Source organism: Sebastes umbrosus, chromosome 24 (assembly GCF_015220745.1).
Source record: "Sebastes umbrosus isolate fSebUmb1 chromosome 24, fSebUmb1.pri, whole genome shotgun sequence".
Lineage (NCBI taxonomy): Eukaryota > Metazoa > Chordata > Actinopteri > Perciformes > Sebastidae > Sebastes > Sebastes umbrosus.
In genome coordinates, this window is record NC_051292.1 from 7,521,626 (window position 1) to 7,546,237 (window position 24,612).

General features: G+C 39.9%; 1 protein-coding gene and 1 long non-coding RNA gene across 2 annotated transcripts in view; one reads left to right on the top strand and one right to left on the bottom strand.

Moving 5' to 3' along the window:
- The window catches only part of xirp2a (xin actin binding repeat containing 2a), a 63,224-nt gene extending 44,237 nt beyond the window's left edge, over positions 1 to 18,987 (bottom strand). The window contains exons 1-3 of the mRNA XM_037761885.1: positions 18,839 to 18,987; positions 13,510 to 13,545; positions 9,098 to 9,500 (exon numbers count right to left, since the gene is read on the bottom strand). Of these exons, the coding sequence (XP_037617813.1) occupies positions 9,098 to 9,310 (213 nt within the window). The 5' untranslated portion in view covers positions 9,311 to 9,500; positions 13,510 to 13,545; positions 18,839 to 18,987. The remainder of the gene's footprint in view (positions 1 to 9,097; positions 9,501 to 13,509; positions 13,546 to 18,838) is intronic.
- LOC119483630 lies at positions 1,294 to 23,036 on the top strand. Its single transcript, XR_005205760.1, has 3 exons — positions 1,294 to 1,391; positions 12,462 to 12,470; positions 23,026 to 23,036. It is a non-coding gene; the product is annotated as an uncharacterized LOC119483630 (long non-coding RNA).
- The last annotated feature ends 1,576 nt before the right edge of the window (positions 23,037 to 24,612 follow it).

Below are 24,612 nucleotides of genomic sequence, written 5' to 3' on the forward strand. Positions count from 1 at the left end.
TGTAAGTTATTAATAACTTACACGGAACGTTGCTTTGCATCACTTATACATCACACTCATGCATCACTAATATATATTGTACATGTAGCAGCGTCTTTAAGCAGAAACATACGTCAGGTCAAGTGGGAAAAAGTTGTTAGTACGGCTTGGAAAAGTATCATTTTGTCGCTAAAACATACGAAGCTACAGAATGATATAAAAACCTATAAAAAATAATAATAATAATATCGGACCCGGCCAAATGTGGTCATATATTTAAGTGTCTGTGGCAGGGCTCCTCATTCTGTATTCTGGGCCTCTCTCCCTGATTATCAGTGCTCTTAACTGGGGATGAAATCTGACAGACGTGTGCTCGTCTCCAGGGATAGAAAGTTGTGGGAAAAGAGCAAATTGAGAAAAAAACCTGTCAGTGTCGGAGACTGTGCGGCCGTGAAGTGGGGCCTGATGAAGCTTATCATTATTGAAACATGAATATAATTTGTTAATCAGACGCTGACCTGCTTTACCTGCTAAAATATGAACCCGCTTTCGCTCTCTTAACCGCCCCGGCTGATTCACTCAGAATCCCTATCCATCTTCATCTTCCTTGCTCTCTGCCTTCCCTTCCCATCCGGTCCTCTCTTTCACAATATGGCCCTGTGCTCGCTGAATGTAAATCACATTTCAGTCTCTTTCATCAGGCTCCGTACTCTCTTAATGTTCAGTGAGCGATGCCAACATCACCCGGCACCACTATTTATACACGACGACTCTAAAGTGGCCTGGGATCCGGCTCTGTTTTCAGCCTCTCCAAATATACCCTGAACCACGGAACTGACATCGGCTGACATACTGCATGCCTCGTTTATATTCTGGGGATTTAAGGCTATAATTGTTCAAATGCGTAATACGAGCATGTGGACGAACTTCACGTCACCTGAAATGTTTCAACAGCTACTGGATGGATGGACATGTTGTGCACTCACGTTCCTTGAGGATGCATCCTAGTGACTTTCATAAACCCTTCACTTTTCTTCTAGTGCTATCACAAGGTTGAGGTTTGTGGTTTCAACTGAAATGTCTCTACAACTGTTGGATGGATTGGCATGAAATTTGGGCTTTAGTTTACAGGTCTGTAATTTACTTATAATTCCCAGGGAGTTTTCTCTTTGTAATTTGGTACTAATTATAGGGAAAGTGGAGACGGTGTACTACAATTAATCAATTCCAATTATTTGCTATGATAACATGTCGTTCAGGCTATTAAATAGGCGTTATCAGTCACTATAAGCCCCATAGATGTGGGTCAGTAGGGCCCTACTACACCCACTGGTCGGTTTTATCATCTATTCACATGGTTGATCCGTGGAAGAAGGTATGAAAGAAGATGACAGCGACCTGTAGTGACCGTAGTAATTATGACAGGAGCAGAAGCTGAAGTGAGGCAACACACAGGGTGGGCAGGATGGATCAAAGAATCACAGGACTTTCACCCAGGAGACTGGGTTTCACATCTCATGTGGAACCAACAATGTTATTTTAAGCCAGAACATGATGTTTCCCCCTAAACTTAACCAAGGGTTTTTGTTGCCTAAGCCTAAAGAAGTTGCAGTTTTGTTGCCAAAGCCTACAGAAGTTGTAGTTTTATTGCATAAACCTAAATTAGTTGTAGTTTTGTTGCCTAAACCTAAAGAAGTTGTAGTTTTGTTGCCTAAACCTAAAGAAGCTGTAGTTTTGTTGCCTAAGCCTAAAGAAGTTGTAGTTGTATTGCCTTAACCTAAAAAAGTTGTAGTTTTGTTGCCTAAACCTAAAGAAGTTGCAGTTATGTTGCCTTAGTCTAAACATAAAGTTGTTGTAGTTTTGTTGCCTAAACCTAAAAAAGTTGTAGTTTCGTTGCCAAAGCCTAAACTTAAAGAAGTTGTAGTTTTGTTGCCTAATCCTAAATAAGTTGTAGTTTTATTGCCTAAGCCTAAAGTAGTTGTAGTTTTGTTGCCTAAACCTAAAAGAGTTGTAGTTTTATTGCCTAAGCCTAAAGTAGTTGCTGTTTTGTTGCCTAAACCTAAAGAAGTTGTAGTTTTATTGCCTAAACCTAAATAAGTTGTAGTTTTGTTGCTTAAACCTAAAGAAGTTGTAGTTTTGTTGCCTAAACCTAAAGATTATGGCCATATTGCCCAGCCCTATTGGCAACACAGCCGATACATTATTCATGATATTACATGCATTAAAAAAACAAAAAAAACAACGCAAGGAAATTGGAGCGAACCCGACCTTCCATCTGTTAATGCTAACATGGCGCCATTATGTGGTGTCCTGACTTTGCCCCCAGTATTTCCAGCACCTGTAACAGTTAAAGAGATAACTGGGGCTAATTTCTAACAACAGCAGCCAAAATGTTACTATTTAATGTGCTAAATTATTAGATGAAGGTCAACAAAGGTTCTTCGTGACTTTCTATAATATTTGCAAAGAGAAAAGGGCTAAACATTGGGAACTTAAAAGTACTTACAGAATGTAGATGTGGCTGCTATGACTCTTAGCCTAGTTAAACTGTAACATCATTGTTCTTTGTTTTGCTCTGCTGCTGTCATATGGTTTAATGATTGAGCCAAAAACGATTTGCATTGGAAACCTTTTTTCTGAACAGCGCTTCCTCTTTTTCACCATGGCAACGATGAATGGCAGAGATGGCGTGGCGCTGCCTTCACGTTGACATAGTGCCATAATAAATGCAAAGCCTGGAGTTCTTTGGCTAATTGTTGAACACATATGCTCTTGTGGGGCTGTGGGTGTCAAACCACGTTAGAGAAAAGACAATCTGAGTCACACAACGAGCTGTATGGAGATAAAGGCCCGCAGATATGCATTCATTACGCAGCTATGGGAATGGATTATCATACGTGGGAGTGAATAAGCACACCACAATACATGGTTGTCTTTTAACAGGTATTGACAGCAATAAAGAGTTTTACGTTTTTATTTGTGAAATCCAAAGCAAGGCCTGGTAGGTGGAGTCAAATGGAGCATCAGAGCTGTGTTTGGCACACCACGCAACAGCGCAACTATTCTCAGAGCCAAGGCAGCGAGCAACAAGTCATCATCACACAACAGACTAGCAATGCGTCACCCACGCGGCTCCGCTGCTGCCAGCTCCATTAAAAGATTTGAATCTGTGAAAGTGAGACGAAAGAGATGCCTGGTAAAAGTTAATGGAATTTTTACGAGCTCAATGGACTCGATGAGGGACGCCGGTGTCCTCATCAAGTCCGGATCAATTTCTTGCAGACACATTGTGGCTTTTAGTTTATTTAACGTTTAATGAAGTGCGTTTAGGAACGGTGGTGAATATTGATTGATTTTTTTTTCTTTTTAGGGAAATGGCTCACGATTAGCCGTCCCATTCTCATTTTTCAACATGTCGTTTGACACTTTAAAGTGAGATTTTTTTCAACATGGCAGAGTGACAAGATCCTCACTCTTTGCTTAAAAGCTGGAGAAAGGTGACTTAAATAAGCAATAAAAAGGAAGAACATGAAAAGCCTAATGCATTGCTCCATTTGGTGTCTTTTTAAATTGAATACTGCCATTTGAAGTGCGATGGCAACCAAAACAGGCCATTTGTTGAGAGCATAAAAGCTCTTTAGAGAAAATATGGTTCCAGGAAAAGTGTCTTTTCAGTCCATAGACTGATATAAATTAATATATATATAAAGATGGACACCATGACAGCTCCCCAAAAGTGAAGCCAAAACATCTCAATTGCCCCCTGGTGGCTGGCTGCAGTATAGGTCGATGTTAGCGGATGGGCCAAATTAAAAAGTCAAAGTACACGTCAAATAAATGTTTCGCAAAGATAGTTTCTGTCATTTTAGGCAGTTCTTATCACACTGATGTAGTTTAAAGTGTTTAGATAAGTTTGGTTTTAATTAGTTATTTGATTAACAAATTTGGAAATTTTATTAAAAAAACTCGATATTTCGGAGGTTATAGCGGGCTCAGTTTTAAAGCTAGAGGGAAGATACTGGCATCATATGAAACTGCAAAATCTAAAGAATATATTGGTATCAACCATGTCACACTAGCTTGTCATGAAGGAGGCTCAATAACGCTCCAAACCTACGCAAAATTTTGTGAGGAAAAACTGTCATGGCCATTTTTAAAGGGGTCCCTTGACCTCTGACCTCCAGATATGTGAATGAAAATGGTTTCTCTCGGTACCCACGAGTCTCCCCTTTACAGACATGCCTACTTTATGATAATCACAAAGTTTTGGGCAAGTCAAAAGTCAAGTCAGCACACTGACACACTGACAGCTGTTGTTGCCTGTTGGGCTGCAGTTTGCCATGTTATGATTTTAGCATATTTTTTATGCTAAATGCAGTACCTGTGAGGGTTTCTGGACAGTATCTGTCATCGTTTTGTGTTGTTTATTGATTTCCAATAATAAATATATACATACATTTGCATAGAGCAGCATATTTATCCACTCCCATGTTGATAAGAGTATGAAATATTTGACAAATCTCCCTTTAAATTACATTTTGAAGACATAAAAAATGTGCAATTAATTTGTCAAAATCTCAAGACGGCAGCTTCCTTATCCGTGATATATTGGCATAATTTTTGTACAGTGGGAGGAAGTGTAGACACGTCCATCTATATTTACAGTCTATGAGCCAGACACATAAAAAAAGAGGGAGTTAGTGACAGTGACGATGCAAGCTATGAAAATAAACCGAGGCAGCATTCCAGACCTCTGGTGCCACTCTCTGAATTTATGTTGACACCTCATTCAGAACGCATGAGTGCTCCACCTAAAAAAAGTTCCATGTTATCCTGTTAGCCAGGTGTGACTGGCTTTATCCCATAGTATGAAATCCCCTTAAATTCCTTTATGTTGCGTTATATTTACCAAACACGTCAGAATTAGATGCTCTGCCCAATTGTGCAAATCCTGATAATCTGCCTCAGACACGAGAGAAAAGACAGTTTTGAGACACCTTCGGGCACTAAAAATGAACTCCAATTAACACCAGGTGATTAGTGATTGTCTCGCTGCGATGAGCTCCTGATTAAGAGCCCAACATTGATCCTCCTTCACATAGGACTTTGCTGTATACTCTCAATCTCACAGAGGCTACACTGCCACCCTCTGGCCAACGGCGGCGAACACAACATGAATGAATGCCAAGTCAGGTCATCCATCCATCCATCCATTATCTGTAATCGCTTATCCTATTCAGGGTCCCGGCGGGGGGGGGGGCTGGAGCCGATCCCAGGTGACGAAGGCGGAATACATCGTGCACAGGACGCCAGACTATCACAGGGCTGACACATAGACAGACAACCATTCACACTTGCAATTTAGATTCAACAATTAACCTGCATGTCTTTGGACTGTGGGGGAAACCTGAGCACACGGAGTAAACCCACACTAACACTGGGAGAACATGCAAGCTGGGTTTGAACCTGCGACCCTCTTGCTGTGAAGCGGCAGTGCTATTGTGACTATTAGAAACATTTAATATCTAATAATTTGGACATTTTCATGACCTTGTACAGAATAATAGAAAGCTTTCTTCTTGATGAGTGGCCTCTTTTTCTGTGTGCTTCTGGGTATTCTTGCATGATAGGATACGACACCGTAGCGCCGCGTCACCTCATCTGTCTCATGCATGTGCATCAGTATGTGTGCATTCTTTCCCCCCGTGTGCACAGTCATGACCAGAAGGTCAGACAGATGTTGTAAACACGAGCCGGCGTCCCTCGAGGATCGGCCCACTCTTTGCACTCAAGATAAACCGTTGCATCACGACACATCTGCGCCCGTTGGAGACGCCGACTCCCAACTCCCCCCCCCCCTTCCCCGCTGAGGATTTTGGGCCACAGCTGAGCGGCCACCTGGGAATCCATCAGTCATTGTTACTGCCGGCCGTCCAATGACATCGCAACATTTAAATAAATGCAATGGGGCACAGAAAGAAAAATACAGGGCATCATCAAATATTAAGCCCAAGCCTTACAGATGACTCGGAGACAAGGTCGTGTTTTATAACCAGCCGGCTGCTGAGCTCTAGTCATCTCTTCTATCCGGGAATCTGGGAACGCTGCCCATACGCTCCATTAACACTGACTCTTTCTTTTTTTTTTTTTTCAAGAAAAGATAGGAACAGACTATAAGCACTGATGATACAATGCCAAGATGCAGCATGTGTTCCAGTGCCAGCATGTGACATGCAGACATTCGGACCAGCTGTACAGCTTGTTGTTTAAAAAAAGAATATGAATTAATGATCCTCTTCTCTCCCCTGGGTAAAGAAGAGACGAGTCGAGCTGGAAGTCGAAGAAAATGAATGCAAGGATCTGATGGAAATGGCTGTGAAATCGATTAGCTGTTATATGTCAACAGGAAAACGTCAAAGTGAATTATTCCACTGTATATCAGTTTGGCTACAGACAACTGTGACTAATACGTAGCTCTACTTGTCTGTGTGTTTTTAGCTTTATATTATATTTTTTGCTGATTGTTTATGTAAGTTTGAAAATATATATGTATTATTGGTGTTATTATTTTGCCCATACTGTGATCTATGTGATAATTCTGCTACTTGTTTTACTTCTTATTTATTATTTATAAATTATATAATAATTATAAAAAAATATATCAATAAAAATGGATGAAATGCACACTTCCCTGAATGGATTGCAAAGTTATGTTGTTGATGAAAAACGAAAAATAAAACTTAAAAAAGTCGGTTTCAGTTCAGTTTCCCAAAAGGTTAATATTAATAGAATTCATGCCATTATCACACCAAGCGCAGATTTTCGTCTGAAAAATTAGCACGGAAATTATTAAAACCTAATTTTGTGGGTTCTTATAAATACTTTCGTGTAGGGGAAAAAATATCTGGACGAACCTCAATTTCGACACATTTCAAAAATAATGTTTAACCGATGAAATCCGTTCCGAGAGGTTGTATCTTGGCACAATGGCCGTAACGGACTGTCGGGAAGACAGGCTTTTTTCCGTCCAATGGGACATTTTTTAGACTATTTGTGCTTTGGAATAACAATGGGCCGTCCCCTTCTCAAGGCCCAAAAATGTACGACAAACACCGCAATAGAGAGGCGAAGTCCCGTTCCTTCCAGAGCCTGGTTCTACCGATTAATGGGGAGTTTTTTCTTGCCACTGTCGCACAAGAATGCATGCCCTTGGGGGATCTCTTGCTGGGTCTCTAGATTATAGAGTACAGTCTAGACCTGCTCTATATGAAAAGCGTCTTGAGATAACTTCTGTTATGATTTGACGCTATATAAAAATTAACCGAATTACACAGTCATTTGATCCATCCAAGTATTTACTATAGCAGCTTTAATGAGTCAAACACTTCAAACAAAGAGCGACTGATAACAGTGAAGCCCACAAAGTGGCTCAGTGACACTTTGTCAAAAAGCTGAGAAAATTCTACTAATGGTGAGTCAAAGATAGGAGAGTTTTACACACACCTATTGCCAACAGCCATAATAAAACCAAAGTGGAGCTCTTATCTCTTGAGACTGTTATGGCTCATACCACAGCAGCCCAAACACACATCTGCTGACAAAAATAAGGATATATTAGCCTTCACAGCTGGACTGAAAAGCAAAAGAAAGCCTCAAAGGATGCTATCTTTGTCTGGCTTTAGTGATGTGGATCATTAACCGCCGTAATCTGTGAAATGTTGCTCGGGAGCCAGATGTGGTTTGATTCTAACAGATTTCTCTCTCGCTCCGTTTCTGGCCTGACCAGCAGCAGCCGACGTACCAATTACAGGGTTATTTTTAAAGTCCTGCTTAACCATAAAGCCCCCTGAAATAGCTCTTAAATAACAGGGTGTCCAATATCAGCAACCCAGTGGCACTGCACAGATGCAGCCGGTGTGCCACCAGTCGGCGCTGGCGCACGCTGAGAACCACATTTCCCATAATGCGTTGTTGATTTCGTTTTAAGACTTTTGATACTATGAAGGGAGAGGTTTCCATTGAGCTCATTGTCCTTGGAACTTAACCAAGTAGTTTTGTTGGCTAAACTTAACCAAGTAGTTTTGTTGCTTAAAACTTACCCAAGTAGTTTTGTTGGCTAAACTTACCCAAGTAGTTTTGTTGCCTAAACCTAACCAAGAAGTTTTGTTGACTAAACTTACCCAAGTAGTTTTGTTGCCTAAACCTAACCAAGAAGTTTTGTTGACTAAACTTAACCAAGTAGTTTTGTTGCCTAAATATAACTAAGTAGTTTTTCTTGCCTAAACATAACTAAAGTAGTTTTGTTGCCTAAACTTAACCAAGTAGTTTTGTTGCCTAAATTTAACCACGTAGCTTTGTTTTCTAAACCTATCCAAGTAGTTTTGTAGCCTAAACTTAACCAAGTAGTTTTGTTGCCTAAACTTAACCAAGTAGTTTTGTTGCCTAAAGTTAACCAAGTAGTTTTGCAGATTTTGTTTTAAGACTTTGGATACTATGAAGAAAGAGGTTTTCCAATGAGCTCATTGTCCTTGGAACATTTCGAGGGGTTAGATTTGATGTCACAACCACGTTCGGAGCAAAAAGTAGGTCATGTTTACCAGATTGGTAAAATTTCTCATAATGACCCGCTTCACTTCCAACAGACTTAGATTTTCCTCTCGGAGAAGCCAGATGAGATGGAAAAACAAAGCGGGAGAGAGAAGGCCACCCTCCTCTCTGGCAAAGAGACGTGTGCTGTAAGCGTTTTTCAACCAACGAAATGACGGAAAAACCCCAAACTGCCAGCGAGTGAAACAAACGGAGAGATAAGCAACATCCTGTTTTGCCTTTCCAATTATATCCAAAAATAAGTCAACAGTAGTCCTCAACAGTCATTACATAAAGAAGAAATCTACATAGTGTACAGTTTCACCACTCAGAAACCAGATCTGTTTTGCCTTAAGCATGACCTCAAAGTCATGGCACCACTACTGACTTTTCATTTTCAAGTTTCTTTGAAGGTTTGAAAGCTTTTCTATTTGTTGCACTCAGACACGGCTCAATTTACCTGGAAAAGTGGAATTTCATTGCACAAAAATGCACACAAAAAAATGGAAAAAATGCAGTGGTAGTAACTTACTTTGTCTGCCACAGCAGGCTTCTCAAACATCCTCTTCAGGTTATCGAGTGGGATGTCAAACCTCTCAATCCTCTTAGCCGCCTGCAGGTCCTCTCGGAGCACCGGATCGTCTGCCGTCTCTACCTGCGGCCCAGAGGGACTACGGGAAACGAAGCCCGAGGTCGCCGACACCGCGCTCGCCACCTCCTCTCCATTTCCTGATTGAATTTCCATTGTTGCGTAGAAACCGTATCTCCCCCCCCCCCTCCCTTCCTTTCCCTGCAGGCTGGTGCTCGGAGAGGAAGTCTATTGTGTGAGGTGAACCAGGAGGGGTGAGGAAGTGAGGGAGAGATGGAGATGCAGGAGTTGCCGAGGTTCCTCTCAGTCTGGGAGGCTCGCCGGGTTGTGCAGGCACTCCGAGTATCTGGTGGGAAGAGGAGGAGAAAAGAAAAAAGTTCACAGGGGAAAGTTTTTTGCTTTCTTCCCTGCCCTGTAATTACACACACACACACACACACAGAAGCTTATGTAAACTCACATGTGGGCTCGGAAAAGCAAATTGAGATATGAGTTGTAAGAGCAGGCCAAAGGAGTGACGGCAAAGGATCCAAAACAATGCTAAAACACTTTGTAGAGCTGCAGCCTGGTCTCCTCAAAAATTAAGTTCCCAAACAACGAAACAGTCAATTACGTTTCAAGGGGAAATGTATTTTCTCCTGGATTACGTTTTTTTTTTTGACGTAACACAAATACGTTTCAAATCAAAGTATGCGGAAGTCCGCGTAGGGAGGAGGTCGGGCTTTCTGTGTGAAACCAAAAGTCAATGTTGACTTATTTATAATTGCGCTAAACATTTAACGTTATATACATAACTTCAGTTACGTAAAAAACATAGTTATTTTAAGCCAAACCATGATGTTTTGCTAAACTTATCCAATTAGTTTTGTTGCCTAAACTTAAACCTATCGAAGTAGTTCTGTTGCCTAAACCTTAACATAGTCAAGTAGGATGCCCACTGGTAATATGCAATGAGTCAAAGATAACAGTGTTAAAGTTCCTTGTCCAACACTGCATATAAATAATGAAATATTTATTATTTGGTGTAATAAAAGACAGAGCTTTATGGTAATTTCTGTATTTTTTCCAACTTCATTGAATGTATAAACCCAGTTTATGGGAGGATTACCACTTCAAGTCTTTTCCTCTTTTTAATAAGGTCAGAAGAGAAGAAGAATATCCAAAGGAAAATAAATGGTTGATTATTTAAATTATTATTTTTTATATATTAGGCATTCAGGATTTTGGGACCCCGAAAACTGACGAAGCAAAGCCAGCATCAACAAAACACGAGGATTAAAAAATGGCAATAACAAAATCTGCTTTACCTTTTCACCAACTGGACATAAGTGAACATCTGCAGGCTTTCAGGAAACAGATTAACAGCTTTTCGCCTCACCCATCCTCCCTTTAACACCAGCTCTGGGGTGGGTCGGAAAGCTCATTATTCCTGAACAAATCAAGGAAGGCCCATAACAACCCCGCTGGCCTGGCCTGCGTCCATGATGGTGGATATATTGTTAATTTTTCACTAACCACACCAATGCCTCCGAGGGAGCGTTTTCCTGCACTCTGTCCTGGCAAGAGCAGGGAAATTAACACGTAAAGTTGGCTTCCTCTGTGACTCACATTTCAGCTCTTCTCATCTTGTCGTGTGTATGGAGGACTGAAACTGACAAAAACCCCAAAATGAATAAATAAATGACTCGATGAATAAATACATATGCCATTACATTACAAAAATAATATTTAAATAAATATAGGCATTAATTAATTGATGAAATGTGACATAAATTTATATTTCTGTTTTCTTTTATGTTTTCTTCTTTATATATTTACCTTTATATTAATTTCCCTATGTATCTACTCTTCTATTTAATTTCCCCATTAATTAATTAATTAATTTTTAATTAATTAATTAATTAATGGAATGGAGTTAATACAAAGGTAAATAAATAAAGAAGCAAACTAAAACAAATATTTAATTTCATTCCATTCCAAAAATAAATAAATAAATTCAAAAGTTAATATGAATAAATGAATGAATGAATGAATAAATAAATAAATAAATAATCAAATCAGAAAATCAATTTAAGTTATATTTTTTATTAATTAATGCCTACATTTATTTCTAATATTATTTTCTAATATTATTTTCTAAGGGGTCCCTTGACCTCTGACCTCAAGATATGTGAGGAAGTGGGGCTTTGTTAGCTGCAGTCAAAAATATTCCCCCTGTTATATTTGCTTGAGCTGAGAAAGAGAAGCAGGGGTCAAATGATGGACAGGGGAGAGTATAGAGGGGCTGACAGGGGGAGCCAAAAGAGATTGACAGCTTAGTTGCAGGATCGGGTAGAAACAAAGACAGCAGAGCCTGAAACAGTCCGTCAGAACCACAATAGAAACATCAATACAGAGGGAGAGAAAGGAGTTGAGAGGCAATCCAGATAATCCAATCTTAATGAATGAACGGTCATGATATATGCATCTGATAGTACTTTGGAGGACACAGTATCACTCCAATTATACCAGTGGCAGATACATTATTCAAAGAGGACCAAAGGTATGTGTGTCACTTTCAGCTGGATCCTGTGTCCACTGAGGCCGCTCAGTTTACAGCAGTTACTCAGCAGCCCTGTTGCACAGATACATAGACAGAAAATCAATTTGTATAGAGAGCAGCAAACGCCTCGTAGGGAGGAGGTTGGGGTCAAAAAACACAGGACTTGCGCCCAGGAGAATGTTATTTTAACCTAAACCACAATCTTTTCCTAACCTAACTAACTAGTTTTTTGTCATGAAACTTCTCTACTTAGGTTACGCCACTTCCGGAGATATTGTAACCCAAACCATGATCTTTTCCTAAAGCTGACTAAGTAGTTTTGTCACGTAACATTCGTACTTAAGTTACGCCACTACTGGAGTTATTTAAACCCAAACCAGGATCTTTTCCTTAAGCTAACTAAGTAGTTTTGTCACATAACTTCTGTATTTAAGTTAAGCCACTTTCAGAGTTATTGTAACCAAAACCGCAATCTTTTTCTCAAGCTAACTAAGTCGTTTTTGACACCTATCTTTCGTACTTAAATTACGCCAGTTCCGAAGTCATTTTAACCTACACCGCAATCTTTTCCTAAAGTTAAGTAGTTTTTGCCACGTAACTTTTGTAGTTAAGTTACACCACTTCCGGTGTTATTTAAACCCAAACCGCAATCTTTTCCTAAACCTAACTAAGTAGTTTTTGTCACATAACTTCCGTACTTAAGTTACACCACTTCCGGTGTTATTTTTTTAAACCAAACCACAATCTTTACCTAAAGCTAACTAGGTAGTTTTTGTCACGTAACTTCCGTACTTAAATTCCGCCACTTCCGGTGTTATTTTAACCTAATCCGCGATATTTTCCTAAATCTAACTAAGTAGTTTTTGTCAAGTAACTTTCGCACTTTTATGCCACTTCCGGAGTTATTTTAACCAGAACTGCAATCTTTTCCTAAACTTAATTAAGTAATTTGTTGCCTAAGCCTAACCAAGTCAATCTATTCCACAACCTAACTAAATAGTTTTACTTTGAAAAGACTGGAGCGGAAATTGACACGTGTGTCACGTGTTGCTGGACATTCGTAGGAAAACACACGAAAAATACGTTGTTGAAAGTTGTGCTGAGCGTCACGTGTCTATGTACGCGAATCAAATAGATTACATTTCGTGACTACTTCACAAACTGCTGTGAGACGGTGTTGCACTCACATAAGGAAGAAAAAAATACAAATGCAATTTTATGTCTTCTATTTTGAATTTCTATTAACTTTTTTTTCCAGTGTTATTTCATTTCAGCAACAGAAAAAGTCAATTTTGAGAGAAACGGAACGCTAAGGACACTTTCTGGACTAATGGAGTAATGGGGATTTTCCGTGATATGCATCCTGATTTGTTGCATAGTGAAACTAGACACACACACATATACTGCTTTAAGTGCCGGGGCTGAGTGGAATTCAGTGTGAGAACAAACATAATGCCCCTTGACACAAAGCTCCTCTTCTTTAATACAACAAGACAATATTTCAGCCCTAGTGGGGCTTCTGAAAGACTATCTGGTGAAGATTCACCAGGGTAAAAACACTGTCTGCTTCTATTAAATAAAATATGCTGCAGGTTCTGTGTTTCTCTCCCATGTTGGATTCCCTGGCCAAGGACTCCAGACGACTTTATTTAGAGGACAGACTGAAATATGATCCCTCGGATAAGATAAGAAGACGGAAGTAACTATTCTCATTTTGTTTTGTCTACGCTGTCAGAAAGAAGTACGTGCAGATGTCAAATGTTGCAGTGAACCGTTAAAAGATGCTGTCACTGAAAACATGGTATCTACTCACGGAGCCAAAAGGTCCTCCTGGTTCCCAAGAAAAAGTCTGGAAATACAGAAAACACATATCAACATCTCGGCTACAAAAATTCATGACTGCCTGCCAGGAAAATCTGTCACAGCTCACTGCACATTATTCATTCTTGTTGGTTTGTTGATATTAAAGGGAATGCCGTACAATCTGATTCCAACGCTGCTTTTCAGCCAAAGACAACATTTAGGCCCTTTGGAAGCCTCGTTCTTCTAAATACATGATTTTACTCTTGAATAAGTTGACTATTTTGAGCTATAAAACTACATTAAAACTACACTCATCAAAGAACGTATATTGCTAAGAAGTCAATTGTTGGTTCCACTGCAACATCAGCGCCCAGCGGCAAAGCTTTATTTAACATAAAATAAATTCAGAAAGTGACAGCACCTTTATCTATATTGCAAATGTTGTTGAAATTCTATACTCCGTTCAAATCGCCACCGATTACTGTTTACCGTGATGACGCTGCCACCTTGTGGTTTCCGGCGCGCCCTCGCAATGTGCGCAAGTTGCAGTATTTTTTTCCATCATGTTTTATAGCCTCCAGAATAATATCAATGTTTTAAAAAATGGCCCCTTTAGTTGTGGTCCCATTCCATTTAGTGCGTCACAGCCATTCCAGCGAGCCAGCGGGCATGAAGAGTATAGAAGCAAAGAGACGAAACTGCCGCCATTTTGGACTGAAAATGCTGCAGTAGTCGCTTTCAGTGCAAAATGGCGGAAGTGGCACTGATGTTGCAATGGAACGAACAATTGACTTTCACTTCTTGGCAATATACGTTCTTTGGCATGCGCAATACCGGGGCCCTGGCCCACCTAAACGGCCATGATTAATGTTATTAATTGCACCTGTTTTTACCCCACAAACACATGCCATTGCATGTTGCTGCCACTGTTCAGCAAACCCCTCACATAGTCCCACTTTAACTGAATGGATGACATCATCATCTGCCAGGCCTCTAGAGCTAAAAGTCCATTCAAAATATATTTTTAATTTTTAAAAATGCATGTACAGTATGCCAATAAAGTTCTTCAATTATCACGTATCACTGTTACAGTGTATCCCATATTTTTATAATGGTTCCACCACAGCCTGTAATTGATAAAAACACAGCTTAACAGCATCCAGTAATTGTTAACAAGAATTTTATCGTCTCGTTGTTCAGTATTTTAATGGTTAATGATTTTCTTTGTTGTTGTTTTTAGATGACTCTATTTGTCTTGTCTTTACCCAGTTAGGTGCTCTAATTTTTCAGCGGCCGGGGATCAATAAAGCTTTATGTTATTATCTCATCTTAAATTAAACATCTCCCAGCAGACACTCTTACAATGTTTATTATGAGGAGCTGCAATTTGCTTTTTTTGGCGTAGCTAATCATTTATCCTCAGCCCACCTCCTTTACTTCAACTACACACTTCATTTACCAGAATGCCTTTCTCAGCTCTCAGAGCAGTGTGTAGATGGTTGAGTTGATATCTCTACCCTCCCTGTATGATTATTATGGTATTATTGATATAATAGATAGACCAACTGGAGCAAAAAGTTTACAGTTACACAATGGTGTCATTGATCTTTGAACTCTGACCCCAGTTATCCAGAGGAATGAGGAAAAAGTGATCACCAATATCACAAAATGGGCCCAGAAAAGCAAAATATATCACCAAGAGCTGTTTTCAAGCAGCTTAGTATTGATTTTCAAGAGGACCCTGGTGCATATCTGATGTTTTGGCACGGAGGCAGTAAGAAAGCTTGGTAGCTGACCTCTGACCTCAGGCAACAACAGCTGTCAGTGTGCTGACTTGACTATGACCTGCCTCAAACTGTGATTATCATAAAGTGGGCGTGTCTGTAAAGAGGAGATTCATGGGTACCCATAGAACCCATTTTCATTCACAAATCTTGAGGTCAGAGGTCAAGGGACCACTTTGAAAATGGCCACGACAGTTTTTTCTCGCCAAAATTTAGCGCAAGTTTTTAGCGTTATTTAGCAACAAGTTAGTATGACTCTAGCTTTCAGACTGAGCCCGCTACAACCTCTGAAAGATCGATATCACAAGTTGCGTTAATGCGTTAAAGAAATCAGTGGCATTGAAACGACTTTGCATTAACGCGTATGTTTAGCGTGCAATATGAACGCTTTTCTTGATTTCCGCGTGTCTTTTGTACGCCGTGTATCCTGTACTGACTGCAACGTAACACATCCACGTATAAATGCTACGGTAAGAGTTAGTGACGTGGTATAAAAAGCGAGAAAGATCACTTACGGTGGGTGGGTGGATGGGTCCAACAAACATAGGACTTACCAGGAGACCTGTGTATTTTTTCGTAAGTTACTTTAGTGACGTTTGTGACGTGTTTTCCGTAGTTGTGTTACGTCTGGATTCTACTTAGTTTACGTACTTATTTTAAGCCCAACCATGTTTTTTCTTAACCTAACTAAGTGGTTTTCTTGCCATAACCTAAGTTAGTGGTTTTGTTGCCTGAACCGACTTTACCGTAGTTAAGTTGCTTGGCGTACAAATGATACGTGAAAACAGCGTACAAATTACGCAAAAAGGCTAAATTGCGTACTCACGGAATGTCCGTGTAATGTCTTATTATATTGCAAGCCTTATTGCCACAAGTAATGGCGTGATAAGCTAATAAACTGATTAATTAGGCCATAGCTGAAAATGTATCTTCATATCAGATATCACAATATGCGGATTAATCTTTTACAACTACAAAATAATGCCGACATACTCCGTAATCATTTTGTGTACACTTCTAGACAGAATTTGTTGACTCTCCACTGGAGTTTACTATAGTGTACTTCCCACTATACACACTATGATACTTCCTGCTCTCTTTCTAGGCACACTGGTGGACACTGCAGTCAGGAAGCATCAGATGACAGCAACACTGCTCCGATTACTGAGGTTTTACTTCCTACCTCGCCTTCGATACAACACAACAAGTCACCTGATAGGGCCGGAGGATAGTGATGCGAGGTAGTAACGGTTCGGGTAGTGAAAACAGAACGTCAGGTGTCTTTTAAGGTGAAGCCGTGGTAAATGCATGGAAATCAAATGTTAATCCCGTGTTAATAGCCGGAGGTAATCCCCTAATTTTGGATGTAGGAGTGCATCTTATACTAAGTAACAACCACTTTATGCTCAATTTTATGGGGCTTCTCTCTACCGTGAGAAAGATCAAAAATAACAAATCAGTTAATACCAGGAAAAGCCTTTCGAGTCTGCGCCGTGCACCGATTCGGAGCTCAGAGAAGGATTAAATCTTGATGTCTCCACGATGGAAAAGCAAGAGTGGAAGCTCTGAGATCATCCCGGGCCGTGTAGTTGGCTTGTTTGACTTGGGGCTTCGCCTGCGGTGTTCTTTAAACAGAGCAGACAGACGGGGATGCCATCTGCTCCCCTGACCGGTTTTCAGCCACCTCCTCCTCTTCTGAGTAGGAAAAAATGACTCTCTCGACTTTTTCACATTCATCACAGCTGGCTGCGGCATTATACCCCCGCTTTAAAGGGAGCAATAAAACATAGTAAAAAATGGAAGTGCCGTGTGTTGGAAAGTTAGATCCTCTGTTGAGAAATCGCAGGGTTGCGTAGGTCTTTGAACGGGCCGCGAGGTTGACACGCTTGAAAAATCTCATTTACTGTGTGTATAGAGAGAATAACCCATTCAATCTAACAAGAAAGCACACATACATAGGCTTTTATGGGGTTTCCAGAGCAAGGTTTGGGCACCTTTAGAGGTCTCTCTATGGGAACCTGTTGTTCTCTAGCAAACAGAAAAGAAATAGAAGTAAATTCTGCTGTTATAGGTTCTACATATAGAACTTTTTTTTTCTACATATATTGTGGACAGTAAAATTTATAATTTGATAAAATCTAAAATGTTTGGGGATTAATATTGAAATTACAGTCACACAGCAATTTGAAGGGCCCTCGGGCATGGATGGATTACTTAAAGGGCCTACTGGGCACAGGCCCAGGAGCCCAAAGTGTCAGGGACCTCCATGACCTTCACCTACAAAATGTCTCCCAAAGGGACACGTACCAACCAGGAAGAAACTCAAAATGACCACAATGAAAATGACTACAAAGAGACATAAAATAACTACAAAGAGACACAAAATGACCACAAAGAGACACAAAATGACCACAAAGAGAAACAAAACATATACAAAGAGACAAAAAACAGCTACAAAGAGACACAAAATGACCACAAAGAGAAACAAAACAACTACAAAGAGACACAAAACGGCTACAGAGAGACACAAAATGACCACAAAGAGAAACAAAACAACTACAAAGAGACACAAAATGACCACAAAGAGAAACAAAACAACTACAAAGAGACACAAAACGGCTACAGAGAGACACAAAATGACCACAAAGAGAAACAAAACAACTACAAAGAGACACAAAACGGCTACAGAGAGACACAAAATGACCACAGAGAGAAACAAAACAACTACAAAGAGACACAAAATGACCACAAAGGGAAACAAAACAACTACAAAGAGACACAAAACGGCTACAGAGAGACACAAAATGACCACAAAGAGAAACAAAACAACTACAAAGACACACAAAATGACCACAAAGAGAAACAAAACGGCTACAGAGACACAAAATGACCACAAAGAGAAACAAAACAACTACAAAGAGACACAAAATGACCACAAAGAGACACAAAACAACTTCAAAGAGACACAAATGACCACTAAGAGAAACAAAACGACTACAATGTGACGCAAAATGACCACAAAGAGACTCAAAATGACCACTAAGAGAAACAATACAACTAAAAAGATACGAAATGACCACAAATAGTCTCAAAATGACCATTAAGAGAAACATAATAACAACAAAGAGACACAAATGACCACAAAGAGAAACAATACAACTAAAAAGATGCGAAATAACCACCAATTGACTCAAAATGACCATTAAGAGAAACAAAACAACTACAAAGAGACACAAAATGACCACTAAGAGAAACAAAACAACTATAAAGAGACACAAAGTGACTGCAACGAGACACAAAACAACAACAAAAAGAGGCTAAACAGCTATAAAGTCTGTGTGTCTTGCTCCACTGTGATGGGCCTTTTGCATGTCTGTGCCCAGGGAGCCACTGTTTTATAATCCACACATGCCCTCCTGTTCCTCTGCTTTTATTCCACCATCAAATGCCTGTAATCTGTTGTCAATGCAAGTCTGCCATCTAGTGTTCACTTCCTGGAAACACAGGATTATGAAAATAAAAGGTGATGTCATGCTTTCAGAAAAAAAAACTTACCATCAGTTTTTGTTGAAGGTATATAAGGTGGAAATGTCTGCTTGACGCCATCTACAGCAGGTTTCTGTGCATTGCAGGGAAATATTTGTCACTTATAATGACATTTCTGACTGACTGAATTAAAAAGGAGCTAGGAGGCTTTGGTGTCGGCCTTCTGTTCCTTTTAGTCATTTAAGGAGGATCTGATTGACACCTGCAACACCAGCTGAATGCAGTTGCTGTAACTGAGTAGCTGCTGTGACAGAAAAGAAGCACTTTGGATCTGGGGAGTTTTAAAGGGCCATACACACACTTTCCCCTACTGATGATTATTATTATTAAACCCCTTTTTAATACTGTATGGGCGTCTCTCTCACTCTCCTATAGGCCTTTTTCATAGCAGACATTTTGACTTGTCATAGCAGGAGAAGCATAAGGGTTATTAGTACCAGTAAGGCTCTGTTCCATTCAAATGTCCCAGTAAGCCATGACGGTGTGACAGTGAGACAGAATGTACAATACAGGACCCTGCAACTTTGCTTTTCTACTGCGACATGTCAAAATAAGTCTTAAAGGTACAGTGTGCAGCATCTAGTAGTGTGGTTGCAGATTGCAACCGACAGTCGAGTGCAAAACCATGGTAACGCCATTCTCCTCACTCAGAGGCCATCCTTACCATAATAACACTACTTTAGGAGCAACGGAAGTCAGACGGCGGCTGGCGGTATCACAGTTTTGCACTCTGCGGCTCACGTTACCGCAGTTTCACAAGCGTGTTGGAGAACTACGGTGGCCTTCAGGTAACGTAAAAACGTGAAAGGTTCTCTCTAGACAACCCGTTCTCACTCCCAACTTTGTCAAACACTGCCGATTGGGCAGCAGCCCTCGGCATCGGAAACTAACGCACCAACCAACCAACCACGTTTTGGTGACAGTTTCAACTAACTCCAATGTAAACCCACCAACGGCGTTATTCGACTGCCGGAGCAAGTGACGTAGTATTAATAGTGTGAAAGTCCGCAAAGGGCAGGCAGGAGAGGTGATGGATGGATAATACAAACACAAGACTTTCCACCAGGAGACTGGTGTTCCAGTCCCGTGTGAAACTAAAAGTAGCGTTGACTTATTTTGTCACGTACGTCGTTAGTCACGTGACTCGTTATCGTCAATACATGTAGTCACGTGAGTCGCTAGTTACGTGAGTCGTTAATCATGTGACCGTGAGTCCCGTAAGTCGCTAGTCAGTGAAGTTAACGACAACCACGACAGTTTCCTAACCCTACCTAAGTGGTTGTGTTGCCTAAACCTAACTTCCTGTGAAAATGGAAGTTTATTTTGAAAGGACACTATATGCATGTAACGAGCCTATCTTGACACGCCGTCCCTGGTCCGTCCAAAAATAACGCAAGAGGGGAACCCCGTGCGTTGGTCTCCGATGCCGATGGGGCACTGACCAAGCGGTGGTATTTGACGAGTTGGGCTCGTTATAAGCTAACGGAAACACAATGGTTCTTAGTTTCACAGTTTCATACACTAAAAAAACAGTTTCTGCTACATAACATTTCTGCTAATAGTTCCCCAAAATACTACACACTGTTCCTTTAAAACTTCAAAATAAACACCAAAAACACAGAGCTAATAAATGTTACATTTAATCCCACAAACATCTATTTGTGCAGCTTTCTTTGGTTTTTACATCCACTTTTTGAGTCAAAATGTTCCCCGAGTGATGCCAACAGGAGGACAATGAATCCTTCATGTGTTAATTGCAGCAGAATGCAATAACACGAGTGGAAATATGCATGGCACAAAGTCCCAGCGAGGGATACAGGTGGGAAAAGAAACTTGCCAAGTGAGTAATCTGCTTTATGTACTTGGAAGAGTAAATGGATTTTTACAGATCTTCATTTCAAATGAAGTGACATTTACGACTCCCGAGAAGAAAAGAGTTGGCAGCTATTTGCATCTCTCCCTGCCATCATTCTTGTGAGGACTGAATTGCATGTTAGGCATCACAGAAACCTCTATTTTTATGTTAACTACTACAAGTCCCGTATTTATAATCTGAAGAATGTTATGCCAGCTGTAAACAAAATGGTAAAAATGGAAATACAGCAGATAGATTATATAGAAATGATGTAATTCAGATCATGTATTTGTTCCCCTGAGGTAAAAGAAACTCCCTCAACCCATCCTTTTCTCTCTCTATAAACACACACACACCCCACACACACACACACACACACACATGTCTGTGGGTCACGGAGCAGCTAGACAGCTGAGCCATTTATCTGGGTCCCTGGGGAAACAATTACACCCCACCAGGCAGCAGAACTGGACAGCGGCTGGGAATTAATGACGGGCGTATGACTCAAGCTGAAGCAAAAACTTACAGTGGAAGGATGGTGTCACTGTCCAAGACTCCCGCTGGCTGTTGACACCATGGTAAATTACATTAATTGCTCCCAGAATCACTTAATTTCAGCAAAATAATAAGCATCCCAGTAGTAGTAAATCCATCCATCCATTTGCTGTAACCGCTTATCCTATAGCGGTCTTTGGACTGTGGGAGGAAACCTGAGCACCCGGAGCAAACCCACGCTAACACGGAGAGAACCTGCAAACACCACAGCAAAATTGTATATTATGATGATGTTAAAAAATAGACCTATTAAATTAAAGAACACATTTGGGCTACAAAATAAAGTGCTTCAACGTACACATCACCCCACAGAGCCCTCATGTCCAAACCAACGATATGTTCATTTTCATAGACGGCACTTTACAGCATGTGTGAACTGATTAGCAATTATACAACCGCTCTCCCCAGTAGGCTATAGCCTCACTAGAATTAACCAAAAGAGAGGACAAAACTAGTCACAAAAATGACCAACAATAAATAAAATGAGCAATGAGCTAGGGCTGGAAGATATGGCCAAAATCTTCTATCACAGTATAGATCATTTCATATCACTATATTGCATGTTTTCTGGTAATTCAATAAATAAATAGTCTATATGAAAAAAAATCTGATTTTTGTGTGTGAATTAAATACTGGACAAAACGACTTGAAGTACTGATTTTTTTTTCTAATTTTAAGAACTGAAGTGCAACATGAACATAACAGTTATGAGTGAAATTGTAGAGAAAAAATAAATAAATATAGGCCTAGCCTATATTGCCATATAAACGATATAGAAAATATATATACGATAGACATTTTTATATTGTTTTGATGATGTACTGTACATCGGCATATTGCCCAGCCCTACTATGAACACTGCGGCGGTTGCAACAAGCAATATTAGGCTAAATCATTTAAATAACTTGCCACTTCCTTTAGAATTAACAGCAGAATAAAACATCACCAAATCCGACACGACTCGTCCGCCTTTACCACTTTGCCAAATGCCATTATCTTACTGAGCAAAACGTGTAAGTATCATAAACATTTAGTTGCCACAAAGCTTATTTTCTGCCATAATCCAATGGAAAAATCCCATTGGGTTTTTTGTCGAGGGAACCAGAGCGATGCGGACTACCTGGTCACTTGCTCACCGGGTGGTGCATTAACCATTTTTTTTATGTTTTGTTGCATAAGAATACATCTACACTACATTTTAGACATACATATCTCTATGTTTTACACTATTACATTTATTTAACAGCTATAGTTACTAGTTACTTTGCAGATTTAAAGCCGTTTCTCACCAGTGCGTTTCGAAAGTGCAGTACGGTAATGTTATGCACATTACATTTGTTCTGATAATGCCTAAATGACGTCACGACAAACTCACCAGCGTTGTAATATTGTTATAGGTCATGCAGCAGATGTCAGTCGGGTCACTATAATCTCATTAAGTAGCTACAAATGACACACTGCAGGTCCCTTTAAGGGAGTAGATAATTGCAGTGATTTCTTTGTCTGGTACTATTTAGGTCTTTTATCCTGCAGCGGGCAACAATAGTATGTATTGTTCATATTATTTATTACAGGATACTGTGTGTGGAGTCTTAATAGCCCTCCACAGTCACATGTACAGATGGTTGCAGTGTCCTCTAGTGACTTTAACAGCACACACTTTGACAGGATGTATATAGGAGCCATTAGGTTGTTATTTATATGTTTTCCATCTCATAATAATGAAGACATTGGATGTATCCTATAATAAATGTAACGGCAAAACATAATCCCGTGCCGGATGGAGAGTTATTTTAATGTTTAATTTTTCGTATCCATTGTTCAGATTTCCAACACACCGTGTTCTTTCACTCGCTGTGAAAAAGCAGACCTCTTCCAGCTTTCCCCCTCATGCTTCAGCGTTAGGAGCTGCCACATCCCAGCCCCCACCTCCCCACAACCCCTCTAGCTGCCTCCTCCTCTTCCTCCTTTTCCTCCTCACTCATCCCCCCAACCCACCCTCCCTCCCTCTCGTGGCCGGTTGCCATGGAAGCTGATTGGAAGGATCACTCCGTCTCTCCAGCACATTGCCACTCCATCCTTGCCAGGAGAAAACGAGGCGATTCAGAGCACAGCACAGAACCAAAAAAAAGCCCTTCTCGAACAGCGAGTGAAGGTCAGGTATTAGTTATTGACAATAACAATAATAAACTACATATAAAAAAGTATCCAGTTTTCATCAGTGATTTTTGATTGTTTTTTTTAGGGCTGTCGATCGATTCAAATATTTAATCGCAATTAATTCCATGATTGTCTATAGTTAATTATGATTAATCGGAAATTAATCGCACATTTTTAACCGGTTCAAAATGTACCTTAAAGGGAGATTTGTCTAGTATTTAATACTCTTATCAACATGGGAGTGGGCAAATATGCTGCTTTATGCAAATGTATGTATATATTTACAGGTACTGTATTTAGCATAAATAATATGCTCAAATGCCCATTTTCCCTCAAATTTAGCGTAAGTTCGGAGTGTTATTTAGCCTCCTTCGCAACAAGCTAGTATGACATGGTTGGTACCAATGGTAGGTTTTCTAGTTTCATATGATACCAGTATGCGCCCGCTACAACCTAAAAATCGCAAGTTGCGTTAATGCGATATAACCGCGTTAACTTTGACAACACAAGTTATTTTGTTATTATACAATTTTGATCTAAACTACATCTTCTTAAGGTTTAGGCAACAAAACTACAACTTCTTTGGGTTTAGGCAACAAAAACAGTTAGGTTTACGCAATAAAACGACAACTTCTTAAGGTTTAGGCACAAAACTAAAACTTCTTTAGGTTTAGGCAATAAAACTACAAATTCTTTAGATTTAGGCAACAAAACTACGACTTCCTTGGGTTTAGGCAACAACAGAACTCTGGGAGTGGGCAAATATGCTCGCTTTATGCAAATGTATGTATATATTTACAGGTACTGCATTTAGCATAAAAAACATATGCTCACATGCCCATTTTCACTAAAATTTAGTATAAGAAATTAGTGGCGTTATAAAATTTTGATCTAGTTTTTGCTCGTGTTATTGTTTCTCTCTGCAATGGACAGTTTTATTAGACACAATTTTATTGGTACCAATGGATTCTTTAAGTTTTCTAGTTTCACATGATACCAGTATCTTCACTCTGGCTTTAAAACTGAGACTGGTACAGCTTCCGAAAGATCGATTGCATTAATGCGTTAAGGAAATTAGTGGCGTTAAAACACATTTTTAATCGTTTCCTTTCAATCCTTAATTTTTAAATTGTCAACCGTAAAACACCTAAATCACATATTTATTCATACCTATAACACTTGATTTATGTTGTGTGTTCTGCCCTTATGGTCA